The sequence below is a fragment of the Neoarius graeffei genome, chromosome 2 (genome assembly GCF_027579695.1).
Source record: "Neoarius graeffei isolate fNeoGra1 chromosome 2, fNeoGra1.pri, whole genome shotgun sequence".
NCBI lineage: Eukaryota > Metazoa > Chordata > Actinopteri > Siluriformes > Ariidae > Neoarius > Neoarius graeffei.
In genome coordinates this window covers 111,090,953-111,106,699 of record NC_083570.1, presented here as the reverse complement: position 1 = coordinate 111,106,699, position 15,747 = coordinate 111,090,953, and the positions used below count along the sequence as shown (strand labels likewise).

Genomic DNA, 15,747 nt, shown 5'->3' with positions numbered 1-15,747 from the left:
ATGCAGAAATATAGAAAATTCTAAAGGGTTCACAAACTTTCAAGCACCAGTGTATCATCAAACATTTTTATGTTTACATCTGTGGGCAGTTTCATCTGATAATGGTGAAAAATAAAATCAATTTTTTTTCTTAAATTTAAAGTAACTTTGTTAGTTGCAAGCCATTCTTGAAGAAGTTGCATTTGATCATTTACAGTAGATACAAGCATTTTAATATTTTTATTAGCATATAAAATGTTCGTGCCAACAGCAACAATATGGAAGCTCATACACTACTGGATGACGACAATCTTTGGTCAGTTAGAAGAATCTGTTAGGACTACAGGGTCAAATACTACATTTGATCTGCCTATGTAAACACTAAAAGGTGAAGGACATGTAAGCTTACTGACACTGCATTGTTTACACTTTGTTTTGGGAGTTGATCCTTCAATAAAGTTTTCCTTTTCAATTCTTTTCCTTGTTCTTTTCAATTCGTCTTTGTTTTTTTGCTTCCGGCACTTTTTATGACTAAACACAAAGACAGAGGGGTTGTAAGCTTCATGACTTGGATCATCAAACTTACTCCACCACTGAAGTGTGCAGAACACAGTCGCATGCTGTCTTTCGGTGTAAAACTTTGACGGTGAATTCTGTCTAACCATGCTTTTCGACCCTTAGCTTCTTTAGGTATTCTATAAAACTTTAAATCAGGAAAAGTTATTTTTCCCTGTGTGAACTTAAAGAAATGACTGAGGTTATCTGACTTAGTAAACAAATATAGCATCTGGTTACCCCCAAGGTGCAAAGCATTATGGGTATGTGAAAGTAGTCAATACAGAAAAACCTATGAATGAGAAGGGGTGTACAAACTTTTGACTGGTACAGTGTAGATAGTACAAGTCACTGATACTGTATAAATCACTGAAGGATTTAATTTGCACTTTAAAAATCAACCTCTTCCCTTTGTTCATTACACATCCTGTATTTATTGTCTATGCACTACTGTCTTTGTTTTTTACCTCACCCAGGATGGAGTCCACCAGGGGGCGAGGTATTGTTCTCGGTGGGGTTTCTTTGTTTTTTTTTTTTTGTTTGCAACATTATGGGACAAGGGGCGGCACGGTGGTGTAGTGGTTAGCGCTGTCGCCTCACAGCAAGAAGGTCCTGGGTTCGAGCCCCGGGGCCGGCGAGGGCCTTTCTGTGTGGAGTTTGCATGTTCTCCCTGTGTCTGCGTGGGTTTCCTCCGGGTACTCCGGTTTCCCCCACAGTCCAAAGACATGCAGGTTAGGTTAAATGGTGACTCTAAATTGACCGTAGGTGTGAATGTGAGTGTGAATGGTTGTCTGTGTCTATGTGTCAGCCCTGTGATGACCTGGCGACTTGTCCAGGGTGTACCCCGCCTTTCGCCCGTAGTCAGCTGGGATAGGCTCCAGCTTGCCTGCGACCCTGTAGAAGGATAAAGCGGCTAGAGATAATGAGATGAGATGAGATTATGGGACAATGGCTGGACCAATCTTCATGAAATTTTCAGGATAGATGGGCATTGATCTCAAATAGAACCTCCATTTTGAGGGTCATCCTGTCAAGGTCAAGGTCACCAAACAGGTCAAAATCATTTTTTTCACGATATCTTCCTTTATATTCATGATATTTACTTCAAACAAATTCCAAAATGTTCATTTTTCAATTCTGCTTCCATTGATATGCTATATGATGAGTATCTCTCATAGTTTAGATCTGTTCAGTACTTTGGGAGTAACGGCAGGTTGAAGTCGGTACAACAGAGTAAAAACTTTGCTTGCGTGACGTCGGGAAACTGCAGGTGCTTTTCTTTTTGAGTCACGGGAAAGCAGTCAGGTGCTCTCTCTCTCTCTCTCTCTCCTGATCGGTTTCCCACTGGGTTACTCGTGAATATCAATCAGATCATTTTTATAGGGATGTTCTCTCGCTCTCATGGTTTCTGATAAAGGATTCAGCAAAATTTTCCATCTGCTAGTTTTGATGTTGTGATCCACGGGAGACTTTGAAGTGAGTTTTCATAGCTTTACCTACTTTTTTTTTTCAAATTGAATTGATTCATGTAAATAAATAACTATTTTAGAATATAACTGGAGTTGTTTTGATGAAAAATACTGAGATCTTAGTGCTCGGAATGAGATTTAAAAACAAAAAAACAAAAACGGAAGTCAGAAATGCGAGTGTCAATTTCAGGCCCACTTTACACGGGGACGGTATAAAACAAAAATGCAAAAGTCCGTTTTTGTTCTCACTTTTTTCCGCGTCTACACGACCGTTTTCAAGGAGGAAATCTGCGTCTATACGGTGACGCATAAATGTCTCCGCTATGTCTGCACGCATGCGCAACGTCTTCTGTCTTGTCTGATCTGCACATCTGCGCCGCTGTTCTGTCAAGTTATCCTACCAAGCCTACTACGCATGCGCGAAATCCAGGAGGGTAGGAAAATTCAACAGTAGTTTTGTCCCACCGATCAGCTGGGCTGATAGAAAATCGGTGAGAATTTCACGCATTTGCCGATTTTTATGTTTTGTGCGTATTGGTCGAGTCTTTGGCCGAGTCAAATAATTTGTAATGACTTGTTTTGAATAATAAAACGGTCTGTATGAGAACTTGCTAGGATAACTTTACAGAACACCGGTCCGGCTGAGGTACTGTAGTGCTCGAGGGAGGAGCAGGAGCAAACCGAAACTCTTTTAATCTGCCTTTATTAAGTAACACTCACTCTTGTTTCGGTGAAGAAGAGAAAAGGCAGTGTCCATCTCAGCAAAATAAACCCGTTCGGCTGCTAGTTTTGTTTTCAGTCTCGGGTTTATGGTTTCACGAGCGGCTTGAATAGGCGGCGCGCGCGTGCACGCACACGCGTGTAACTTGGCGACACCAAACTGAGGAGCTCCAGCCGGGCGGGTGAGCAGGAAAACACATCTACTGCATTAAAACACAGAGCAGCTTGAAGGTCTGTTGGATCGATGTAATCAGACATGCTCTTACTTTTTTTTTTGGATAGGACAGTGTAGAGAGACAGGAAATGAGTGGGAGAAAGAGACGGGGAGGGATCGGGAAATGACCTCGGGTCGGAACCGAACCTGGGTCCCCGGATTTTATGGTATGGTGCCTTAGCCATCTGAGCCACGACACCCCCACTTACTTTCTTACTTCCCGGGCTGGCATGTACAGTATATGACACATGTATGACGTAAACGCGTACCCGACGTGAGCAGATCCGAGCAGAGTTTCGCGTATTGGGTAGTTTAGACGGATACGCAATGGGGGCCGTTTTTAAACTTATCCACTTTGGAAGGCGTTTTCAATTTTATCCGTTTTTCAGCCTCGGAAACGCCGTCCTTGTGTAAACGAAAGGCACTTCTGATAAAATATTTAGTCGTTTTTACCCGACAGCGTCCTCGTGTAAACGGGCCCTCAGTTCAGTTAATGTGAATTGTTTATTGGATGTGGATCAGACAGTTTTTTCGAACTTAGACTTGAAAGCTGTGAACATTAATTGAAATAATCGCCCGTAGTCAGCTGGGATAGGCTCCAGCTTGCCTGCGACCCTGTAGAACAGGATAAAGTGGCTAGAGATAATGAGATGAGATGAGATAAACACTAGTAGGCCCTACTTTTGAGAAATACAAAGGCCTACAGAGCACAAAGAGGGTATTAGAAATAATCGTATTACTTTTTTATTGAGTGTACTAATGTAACATTTTTAAACCAAATTAGCATAATTAGTACTAATTAAATACTATTTTGCATAATTTGTTTTTACTCATTTTTTTCAACTTTGTATTCAGTATACAACCATCTACATGCTGCCAATTTCCATGTAAATATCTTGAAAAATAGAAAAGTTATTAAGAAAAAACATTTGATCTCATTGGTTAATGAGGCCAATTTTGGACCATGTGATCATCATACAGAATATTATGGAAGTTTTCTAAAAATTAAGCCGTTCCTTCAATCTTTGATTTGTAATATCTCAAGAACAGATAAACATATTTTAATTCTGTAAGAAGTCTGTTGTTCTGCATTCAATTCTGGATTGAATTTGAATTTTCACCTGATATACTTAATTTTATCCATTGCATCTGGAAGTTCGTACCCAGAAAACAGCCTGTGTGCAGAATGCTAGCCCTTACAAAAAAGAAGTTTATTCAAGTGTGCTTCTATTATACTTCTTTTAAACTAAAAATAAGAGAGTAGGGCGGCACGGTGGTGTAGTGGTTAGCGCTGTCGCCTCACAGCAACAAGGTCCGGGTTCGAGCCCCATGGCCGGCGAGGGCCTTTCTGTGTAGAGTTTGCATGTTCTCCCTGTGTCCGCGTGGGTTTCCTCCGGGTGCTCCGGTTTCCCCCACAGTCCAAAGACATGCAGGTTAGGTTAACTGGTGACTCTAAATTGACCGTAGGTACGAATGTGAGTGTGAATGGTTGTCTGTGTCTATGTGTCAGCCCTGTGATGACCTGGCGACTTGTCCAGGGTGTACCCCACCTTTCGCCCGTAGTCAGCTGGGATAGGCTCCAGCTTGCCTGCGACCCTGTAGAACAGGATAAAGCGGCTAGAGATAAGAGAGTATGCTTTCAGTTTACTTTTTATTTACTTATCAGAGATATACTTAATAAAGTTACACATAAGTATACTTGGCTTTTACTGAAAAGTATATAGAAAAGTCGAAGTATATTAATCTTATACTTAAACTTTTGATCAAGAAATACTTAACAAAAGTTTAATAAAGTATTAAAATATCTGTGCCTTATGTTTAAGTGTACTTGCCCTGTAGTTGTGCTTCAACATTGTTGACTCTTAGGTGTGTCTGTGGTTCCATGTAAGTTTTTTTTTTTTAATTTCTCCTGAGTGAGATAATTACATTTTTAAATGTATTTATTTTTCTTTAGAGCTTGGATGTCAATTTCAGTTGTCATTGCCATGTTTTTATACTGTACTTTGTCATTTAATACAATGTTGCTTTAAATTTTGATTTTTAAAGAAAATTAATATGTTCTTAATCCTGAGTATCTGTTGTTATTTTGTGAATTCTTACCTTTATAACTTCATTGTAACTTAAGGTACAAAACACTTAAGTTGTCTACTGGTAGTGCGCATGAGGTAAGGGTTCGGGCTAGAAAACTAATAGTATACCTAGAAGGGTAATTGCAGTATACTTCAAAACTAAAAAGTGGACTAGATGTATATAACCAGTAACTAATAAAATTTTTCCAATATACTATAAAGTATACTTTTATAAACTAAAAAGTGGACTAGAAGTGTGTAACAAGTAAACCAATAGTATGTTTCCAGTATACTACAAAGTATACTTTAGTAAACTAAAAAGTGGACGAGAAGTATAAAACAAGTAAACTCTTGTATATTTCCAGTATACTATGAAGTATGCTTTTGTAAACTAAAGAATGGACTACAAGTATAGAACTAGTAAACTATTAGTATATAAGTTTACTTGTAGTATACTTGCAGTACAAAATAAAAAAATACTAGTTGTATACTCAGAGTTTACTTCTCTTAGACTTAAAGTAGACTTTTTATAAACTAAAAGTGGGCTAATTTAGTCCCAAGAAGTATTAGATTAGTTTACTTACAAGTATACTGTAAGTACATTGATATCAATATACTTGGTACAAAAAAAGTATACTTAAGGAAATATACTTTAACTTTACTTAAGTATACTTACGTAATAAAATGAACTTGAAGTATACTTCTTTTTGATAAGGGGAGTTTGTGGTGTACTGTCCAAAATAGTCTCAGGATAACCTTACAACGTTTTTTTTTTAATTTATTCATTTATTTATTTATTTACAGAGGATTTGTTTGTCTTGCGTGACACAGAAACCTGTAGATCAACATTTCCAGCATTATCAAGCACTACTCCGACATCCATAAATGTTTTCAAGACACTTTTACACTGACTTTAAAATCTTCGGTACACAAACGCACGCTCACAAACGCACAAACAAATACAAACTGCCCGTTTTTTTCAAACACTGGAATCACAAGCAACTATAAAGTTACAATGTATAAAACTTGTACTTGAAAAACTTTAAAATAACAACTTGATTTGATATTAAAAGAAAGAAGGAAAAATAGATAGATAAATAAATAAATAAATACCCACATACAGGCATCATACATAGCTCTACATAATATATATATTTATATATTTATATGTATACCCAAATATATATATATGTATGTATGTATTTCCATTCACCCCCAATATGGCATTGGAAGATCATAAACATCTATTACACAAATAGAAACACATATCCACAGGCACAAAGAGCCACAAAGGGCGAGTGGGCCGCGTTTCATTGGGAGGGAATCAAGGAAACGAGACGAGGCTCTGCCCTGCAGTCAATAAAGAAAACTGTACTCACCACGCTACAGGACATTTACAATAGATCATCATAAAAGTATATTTATATTTATTTATATTTATATATTTATAGAGAGATCTGATAGGAAGAACATGTTTCTGCAGGAATAACTATCTTTTTTTGTTTTGTTTATTGGGATGAGTTCAGCATTTGCCCTTCGTATTGATAGAAACATTATTGTGCTGCTGGTTGACGCTGAAGTTGGAACGGTCACTCTATGCTTCAGGTTCGTAGTCCTGGTTCTGCTCCTGACAGCAAAGAGAAGAAATCCTGATCAAGAAATTATTATTTGTGCAAAATAATAATTAAATACAAAATACGAATGCATGTAGTAGCCATGACTCGTGACACACTGAACAGATCTGTAAATCTTTAGATATTTTGAATTTAAAAGTCTTTCGCTAATTAGTGACTATTTTCCAAGCTGAAATGTGCCATACAATAAATCTACAAATCCGACAGCTGTGTTCACGTAAAATTAGACCAGTGATGATGTATGCTATCTGGGAAAAAAAAAAACAACCAAACAAAAAAAAACAACAAAAAACAAAAACATCCCAAGAACTAAGAAACCCAAAACCTGTTCCAGCGTGATGATACGACAGTGCCCCTGTGCACAAAGCACAGGGCTCCATGAAGACATGGTGTATTCATGATGTAAAGAACTCGATTGTCCTTTACAGAGCCCTGAATGAACTCAAAATCAAGAACTGAACACCTTTGGGATGACCTGGAACTGATGAGGCCTCCTCAACATCTCAACATCAGTTCCTGTTCTCACGAACGCTCTTGTAACTGAATGAACACAAATCCCCACAGCCACACCCCAAAATCTAGTGGAAAACCTTCCCAGAAGAGAAGACTGGAGGATATTTTAACAGAAGGGTGGAGCCACTACATACTGTGGTTTTGGAATGGGATGTTCAACAAGCACATATGGGTGTGATGGTCCAAAAAACATCAACTAATCAATAAAACATAAATAAGATAAAAAAAGATGTCACTAGATGTGACTAACAGACTGAGAGAAACAGAAAGAGAGACAAGGCAAGGGCCTTCAAAGCTTCTCTGTGTTTATTGGTTCTCTGGATGGACGAAAGAGACTTAGAACATTACATAACCACACCATCAGCGACGACATAAATACAGTGGTGCTTGAAAGTTTGTGAACCCTTTAGAATTTTCTATATTTCTGCATAAATATGACCTAAAACATCAGATTTTCACACAAGTCCTAAAAGTAGATAAAGAAAACCCAGTTAAACAAATGAGGCAAAAATATTATACTTGGTCATTTATTTATTGAGGAAAATGATCCAATATTACATATCTATGAGTGGCAAAAGTATGTGAACCTTTGCTTTCAGTACAAATGAATGTATTAGAGGGACGGGACATGTAGAACAGCTTGGAGACAAAGTGACAGAGACGAGATTGAGACAGTTTGGAGACGTTCTGAGAAAAGATCCAGGGTATACTGGGAAAAGAATGCTGGAGATGGAGTTGGCAGGCAGAAAGAAAAGAGGAAGAGCAAAGAAGAGATTTATGGATGTGGTGAAGGAGGACATGAGGACAAGAGGAGATGTAGGGAGATTATCCACTGTGGCAAAGAAGGAGGTGTTCACATCAAATTGATTTCAGATGACCTCACCGAACATTTTATAGCTTCCCACAGAAACTGAATGAAAATATCACCAGGTGCTTGAACATGACTTAAACACCTACAGTGCTGAATTACTGATTCAGTGATTTACTAAAACACAACTATTGCGTACTGCTGAGTTTATTTCTTTTCCATGAAGCTGTGTTTCAGAAGATTTGCTCTTTAAACTTTGTTTTCCCAGAGGTTTTCCTGTATGCCTTAATACCATTCATCAGTGTCGACACTAAGATATCAGATAGCAGCATTAAAGAATATACTTTACTGCATACGCTGGTGATTAATCACAGTTTATATACAATGGTGCTTGAAAGTTTCTGAAACCTTTAGAATTTTCTATATTTCTGCATAAATATGACCTAAAACATCATCAGATTTTCACACAAGTCCTAAAAGTAGATAAAGAGAACCCAGTTAAACAAATGAGACAAAAATATTATACTTGGTGATTTATTTATTGAGGAAAATGATCCAATATTACATATCTGTGAATGGCAAAAGTATGTGAACATTTGCTTTCAGTATCTGGTGTGACCCCCTTGTGGTGTGACCTGCAACTAAACGTTTCCGGTAACTGTTGATCAGTCCTGCACACCGGCTTGGAGGAATTTTAGCCCATTCCTCCGTACAGAACAGCTTCAACTCTGGGATGTTGGTGGGTTTCCTCACATGAACTGCTCGTTCAGGTCCTTCCACAACATTTCCATTGGATTAAGGTCAGGACTTTGACTTGGCCATTCCAAAACATTAACTTTATTCTTCTTTAACCATTCTTTGGTAGAATGACTTGTGTGCTTAGGGTTGTTGTCTTGCTGCATGACCCACCTTCTCTTGAGATTCAGTTCATGGACAGATGTCCTGACATTTTCCTTTAGAATTCACTGGTATAATTCAGAATTCATTGTTCCATCAATGATGGCAAGCCATCCTGGCCCAGATGCAGCAAAACAGGCCCAAACCATGATACTACCAGCACCATGTTTCATAGATGGGATAAGGTTCTTATGCTGGAATGCAGTGTTTTCCTTTCTCCAAACATAAAAATCTCATCTCATCTCATTATCTCTAGCTGCTTTATCCTTCTACAGGGTCGCAGGCAAGCTGGAGCCTATCCCAGCTGACTACGGGCGAAAGGCAGGGTACACCCTGGACAAGTCGCCAGGTCATCACAGGGCTGACACATAGACACAGACAACCATTCACACTCACATCTACGGTCAATTTAGAGTCACCAGTTAACCTAACCTGCATGTCTTTGGACTGTGGGGGAAACCGGAGCACCCGGAGGAAACCCACGCGGACACGGGGAGAACATGCAAACTCCACACAGAAAGGCCCTCGCCGGCCCTGGGGCTCGAACCCAGGACCTTCTTGCTGTGAGGTGACAGCGCTAACCATTACACCACCGTGCCGCCCAGCATAAAAATTTTTAAACCAAAAAGTTCTATTTTGGTCTCATCCGTCCACAAAACATTTTTCCAATAGCCTTCTGGCTTGTCCACATGATCTTTAGCAAACTGCAGATGAGCAGCAATGTTCTTTTTGGAGAGCAGTGGCTTTCTCCTTGCAACCCTGCCATGCTCACCATTGTTGTTCAGTGTTCTCCTGATGGTGAACTCATGAACATTAACATTAGCCAATGTGAGAGAGGCCTTCAGTTGCTTAGAAGTTACTCTGGGGTCCTTTGTGACCTCGCCGACTATTACACGCCTTGCTCTGGGAGTGATCTTTGTTGGTCGACCACTCCTGGGGAGGGTAACAATGGTCTTGAATTTCCTCCATTTGTACACAATCTGTCTGACTGTAGATTGGTGGAGTCCAAACTCTTTAGATATGATTTTGTAACCTTTTCCAGCCTGATGAGCATCAACAACGCTTTTTCTGAGGTCCTCAGAAATCTCCTTTATTTGTGCCACTATACACCTCCACAAACATGTGTTGTGAAGATCAGACTTTGATAGATCCCTGTTCTTTAAATAAAACATGGTGCCCACTCACACCTGATTGTCATCCCATTGATTGAAAACACCTGACTCTAATTTCAGCTTCAAATTAACTTCTAATCCTAGAGGTTCACATACTTTTGCCACTTACAGACGTAATATTGGATCATTTTCCTCAATAAATAAATGACCAAGTATAATATTTTTGTCTCATTTGTTTAACTGGGTTCTCTTTATCTACTTTTAGGACTTGTGTGAAAATCTGATGATGTTTTAGGTCATATTTATGCAGAAATATAGAAAATTCTAAAGGGTTCACAAACTTTCAAGCACCACTGTAATTGAATAAACATTAAAAATTACAGTTAAGAAAAACAGACTGACTATAAATTAGGTCTGTATGATGTATAGACACAGTGTCTGTAGAGCTACAGTATAATATGACCTGTAAGGCATAAAACATCAGAACGTCAAGGGCGTAGTAACTCATCTGGCCTGCCACGATGACCAAAACATCAAACAGAACTGAAATGTGACAATGTGAGAGAGGACCAACCTCCATTAAAATTTTTTTCCAACAGGGAAATCAACAAAGGACTATTGACGTGACCACATTGTGTCAGTAACTCCCTAGAATTTGCCACTAAATTTGCAGACCTAAAGCTAGACGAAGTTCAGGTATGTGGATGACACCGGGGTAAAAATCAAAACCCATGAGGTGGAAGCCTTCACAGAGCACATCAATGCAGTGGATATCAACATCAAGTTCACTCAGGAGAACGTCAGTGGAAACAACCTAGCCTTTTTGGACTGCAGCATGCACATCAAACAAGACAGAAGCCTTCGCATCGAGGTCTACCAGAAACCCACACACACAGACCAGTACCTATTGTTTGACTCTCACCACCCACTGGAACACAAATTGGGGGTCATTAACATCTTACATCACAGGGCTCAGAACATTCCTACAATGGTAGAGGGAAACGAGAAAGAGCAAAAACACATTAAGGAAGCACTTCAAAAGTGCAGGTATCCCAATTAGCCTTTTGTCAAGACCAGAACAAGAAACATAATGGACAGTGAAGAAAACAGCAACAAATGCAAGAATATTGTCATTCCCTACATTTCTGGACTATCTGAGAATCTCAGGAAGATCTTCTACAAACCCAACATCCCTGTACACTTCAGATGCAGTAACACTCTGAGGCAGAAATTGGTCCACCCTAAGGACAGAATACCCAGACACAAACAGGACAATGTAGTGTACACAATTCAATGCAGTGAGGAATGCACAGACCTGAATATTGGGGAAACGAAACAACTGCTTCACAGGTGCATGGCTCAACACAGGAGAGCCAGTTCCTCAGGCCAGGACTCTGCAGTCTATCTTCATCTCAATAACAAAGGACACTTGTTTCAGGACTGCAGTGTTCGCATTCTAGCCAGAGAAGACTGGTGGTTTGAAAGAGGAGTAAAAGAAGCCATTTTCGTCAACCTGGAACGACCATCACTGAACCGAGGAGGTGGTCTGAGACACCACTTATCAGCCACATACAATACAGTCCTTGGCACACTTCCCAGAAAACTGAATACACATCCACACCAAGACTCACCTGACTTCAATGACTCACATGATGGCAGAGAGAGCCACAGATCACCCTAACGACCCTCTAGGCTGCTAACACCGTTCACATTCGGCCTCCAGTGACCCAAATACCTACAGGATGACTGAGGCTACATCCACACGACAACGGCAACGAGATGTTATTTAAAAATATATCGCGTCCAAATGGGCAACGATCAGTAAAATATCAGGTCCATATGGCAACGCAACGCTTGCTGAAAACGATGCAATACACATGCCACACCTTTACGTGCGCTGTAAGACGGTCCCTTCGGAGACACCAGAACAATAGAAGAAGTAAGGATGCATGCGCATAAACTATTATGCGCGAGACTTCATATTAGCCACAAAGTCAGGAAAATCTGTTCGTAAAAGTACATTATAATGACCAAATACAATGAAAAGTATTTTTCCAGTCTCACCTGTGAAAGGTAATCCCATGTGATCTCGTTTGGACGGCAAACCTGTTGGTACAGTTAAACGCAGCTAATCTTTATTCTCCGCTTTGACCTATCCAATATGGCGGCGAGGATGACGTATGATTCTACGCGAAAGGCAGCGTCTTTAATGGTCCGGAATAAATTGAATGCTACACGTTGATGGATTAATTTGCTCTTCTACGCCCTTTTTGAGGAATGTATTGTCAGACTTAAACCAACATCTGAAGAGGTGAGATCGCTCCTTTTTTTCCCTATTTTTGCTGGCAGGATTGACTCTGCCCTAAGGGCAGAGTCTCTCTCTCTCTCTCTCTCTCTCTCTCTCACTTTGCACCATTACACAATAAATATTCACAGTGAAAATATTTTGTAAGCGCGTTTCATGAACCAAGTTATAGGATTTGTTGACAACTCGCATCGAGTTCGTTACACTTCTACCCGGTATGAAGCACTCACAGTCATGTGGTTGTGACGTCATCGTAAACAAATCCGTTCTACTCATCCAGACGACTTCACAATGGCAACGTTGCCAGATCTTTCCACTCTGGAACCCGTTCTCAAAAAGATTGCGTTTTGGGCACCCAAAACGCTGGTGCCGTGTGGACGCCAGGCCTAAACGATAAGCAATTGTATCGGAGTCACCTGAATCCATTGCCGTGCGGACAGGGCCTGAGAGCGTCAATGACCCATGTGACCTCAACGACTCTCCTTAGAGTTGCTTCTGGTCCACTAGAGGATAAATACCTGGAACTCCCCACTAGTCAGACAGAACTGAAGAAGCCTTTTGGATGAGAAGTGAAACATCTTCAAGGATTTCAAGCAAGTCCAGTTGCCTTCTTTAGCAGAGGATTATGATGGCCTGGATGACTGAGAACCTTCACAGACATATTTGGCCAATAAACATGATTCTGATTTTGATATGTGGCTTGACGGAGGTATACACTCTAATGTGTGCCCTTCTAGTTTATACGTTTCATTGTTAAATAACAACACTCAGAGTACTTGGTTCATTGTTAGATGGAACTATGTTAGTGTTTGCTCTACAAGTCCCTGTGCGAGAAACAGGAATGATAATGAATTTGAACGAGCATTTTTGAAGCTGCACTTCAGTTAGAGAAAATAAATCAACACCTTCTGATCAATCAGGATTGAGAATTCAACAGCACTGTGGTGTAAAGGAAATCTGGTTAAATACTGATATCATAAAAATGTTATGTTTATGAGGCAGAAAAAAATAGCAATCATAAAGATGAAGAACGACCATCTTCACAAATTTACTTCAATAAATATGTTCGCAGTTGTCGTCCATGAATACTAGCCTTACATTGCTGCCATTCTGAGAGATTAGATTAAATTAGATTAGATTAAACTTTATTGATCCCTTTGGGAGGGTTCCCTCAGGGAAATTAAGATTCCAGCAGCATCATTACAGGATAAATAGAGAATAGAAATAGAGAAAAAAAACCTTCTAGAAAAATTAAATTAAAGTATTTGCATATTGTTAGGCTAGGCTACTGCTCCTTCCCATCCTCTGTCCTCCTGTTACCCCTCCTCCCCCCCAGAGAGGAGTTGTACAGTCTGATGGCATGAGGGACAAAGGAGTTTTTAAGTCTGTTCGTCCTGCACTTGGGAAGGAGCATTCTGTCACTGAACAGGCTCCTCTGGTTGTTGATGACAGTGTGCAGAGGGTGACTGGCATCGTCCATGATGCTCAGTAGTTTGTCCACAGTCCTCTTCTCTGCCACCATCACCAGAGAGTCCAGCTTCATGCCGACCACAGAGCCGGCCCGCCTGATCAGTTTGTCCAGCCTGGATGTGTCCTTCTTGGATGTGCTGCCCCCCCAGCACACCATGGTGTAAAACAGGACACTGGCAACCACAGACTGATAGAACATCCACAGGAATTTCCTGCAAATGTTAAAGGACTGCAGCCTCCTAAGGAAGTATAGCCTGCTCTGTCCATTCCTGTATAAGTGATTGGTGTTGCAAGTCCAGTCCATCTTGCTGTCCAGCCACAGCCCAAGGTACTTGTAGGAATCCACAGCCTCCACCTCAACTCCCTCGATCAGAACTGGTCGTGACCTTGGTCTGGACCTCCCAAAGTCAATGACCAGCTCCTTGGTCTTGGAGGTGTTGAGCTGCAAATGGTTCCTATTGCACCACACAGCAAAGTCCCTCACCAGGCTCCTATACTCCTCCTCTCTGTTGTCACTGATACACCTAACAATGGCTGTGTCATCGGCAAACTTCTGAATGTGACACAGCTCCGAGTTGTAGCAGAAGTCCGTGGTGTACAGGGTGAAGAGAAGAGGGGCCAGCACCGTGCCCTGGGGTGCTCCAGTGCTGCTAATTACAGTGTCAGACGTGATGTCCTTCAGCCTGATGTACTGCGGCCTGTCGGTGAGGTAGCTGGAGATCCAGGTGACCAGGCAGGGGTCCACTTGCATCCTGCTCAGTTTGTCCTGAAGCAAAAGGGGCTGAATGGTGTTGAAGGCACTTGAGAAGTCCAAGAAGAGGATCCTCACTGTGCCATTTTCTTTATCCAGATGCGAGTGGGCTCGGTGTAGCAGGTAGAGGATGGCGTCTTCCAAACCAACACCTGCCCGGTACGCAAACTGCAGACAGTCCTGGGCATGTTGTACCTGGGGTCTAAGGAGGCTGAGGAAGAGCCGCTCCAATGTCTTCATCAGATGTGAAGTGAGTGCCACCAGTCAGAAGTCGTTCAGCTCGCTGGGCCGATTCTTTTTGGGAACTGGAATGATGCATGATATCTTCCAAGGGTGGGCACTCTCCCCAGCTGCAAGCTGAGGTTGAAGATACGTTGAGGTGGTTCACCCAGTTCAGCAGCGCAGGTCTTCAGTAATCGGGGACACACCTTGTCCGGGCCTGCTGCTTTCCTGGGGTGAAGCTTCCTCAGTTGACCTCTGACCTGGTCTGCAGTAATGCATGGAGGAGTCTGTGTTGAGGTGGGGGAGGAGGGGGCTGCTGCAATGACTGGGGGGAGGTGTGTTGAGGGAAGAAGGAGAGATGGCTGCAGTGAGGGGGAGAGTGGGAGAAACGTGGGCTGGTTGAATCGGTTGAAGAAGTCATTCAACTCGTTCGCCCTCTCCACTGTCCCCTCAATGACTCTGGTCTTTTGTATTGTGGCCTGTGATGGTTTTCACACCTTCCCAGACCTCCCTCATGCTGTTCTCCTTCAGCTTCTGCTCCACCTTTCTCCTGTAGCTATCCTTAGCTTCCCTCACACAGCGTTTCACCTCCTGCTGTGCTGCTTTCATCACCTCCCTGTCCCTGCTCCTGAAGGCGGCCTTCTTCCTGTTAAGGACAGCTTTGACTTCCTGTGTTACTTCCTGTGCTTGTTATTAGGGTAACACCGTACAGTCTTAGCGGGGAAAACCATGTCTGCACAGAAGTTGAGATAATCTGTCAGACAGTGTGTCAGCCTCTCTATGTCCTCACAGTGTGGGCTAAGCAACACATCCCAGTCCGTGATGTCATAGCAGTCTCTGAGGGCATCTTGCATTAAAGGGGACCACCTCCTGATGGAGCTAGTTGTCGCAAACTGCCTTTGAACCAGGGGGGTTTACTTTGGCTGTAAACAAACCAGGTTATGGTCAGACTTCCCTAGTGGAGGGAGGGGTGTGACTGTATGCATCCCTCACATTAGCATACAGCAAGTCAATTGTCCTGTTGTTCCT

The 15,747-nt window shown here is 41.4% G+C and overlaps 1 protein-coding gene across 4 annotated transcripts in view; it reads right to left on the bottom strand.

Moving 5' to 3' along the window:
* Positions 1 to 6,124: 6,124 nt before the first annotated feature.
* The window catches only part of sncb (synuclein, beta), a 78,557-nt gene continuing 68,934 nt past the window's right edge, over positions 6,125 to 15,747 (bottom strand). For 3 of the 4 annotated variants that reach the window (XM_060911338.1, XM_060911328.1, XM_060911311.1), the window contains exon 6: positions 6,125 to 6,633. In XM_060911338.1, coding sequence (XP_060767321.1) covers positions 6,601 to 6,633 — 33 coding nt within the window. In that variant the 3' untranslated portion in view covers positions 6,125 to 6,600. The remainder of the gene's footprint in view (positions 6,634 to 15,747) is intronic. The other variant, XM_060911320.1, reaches the window with a different exon arrangement.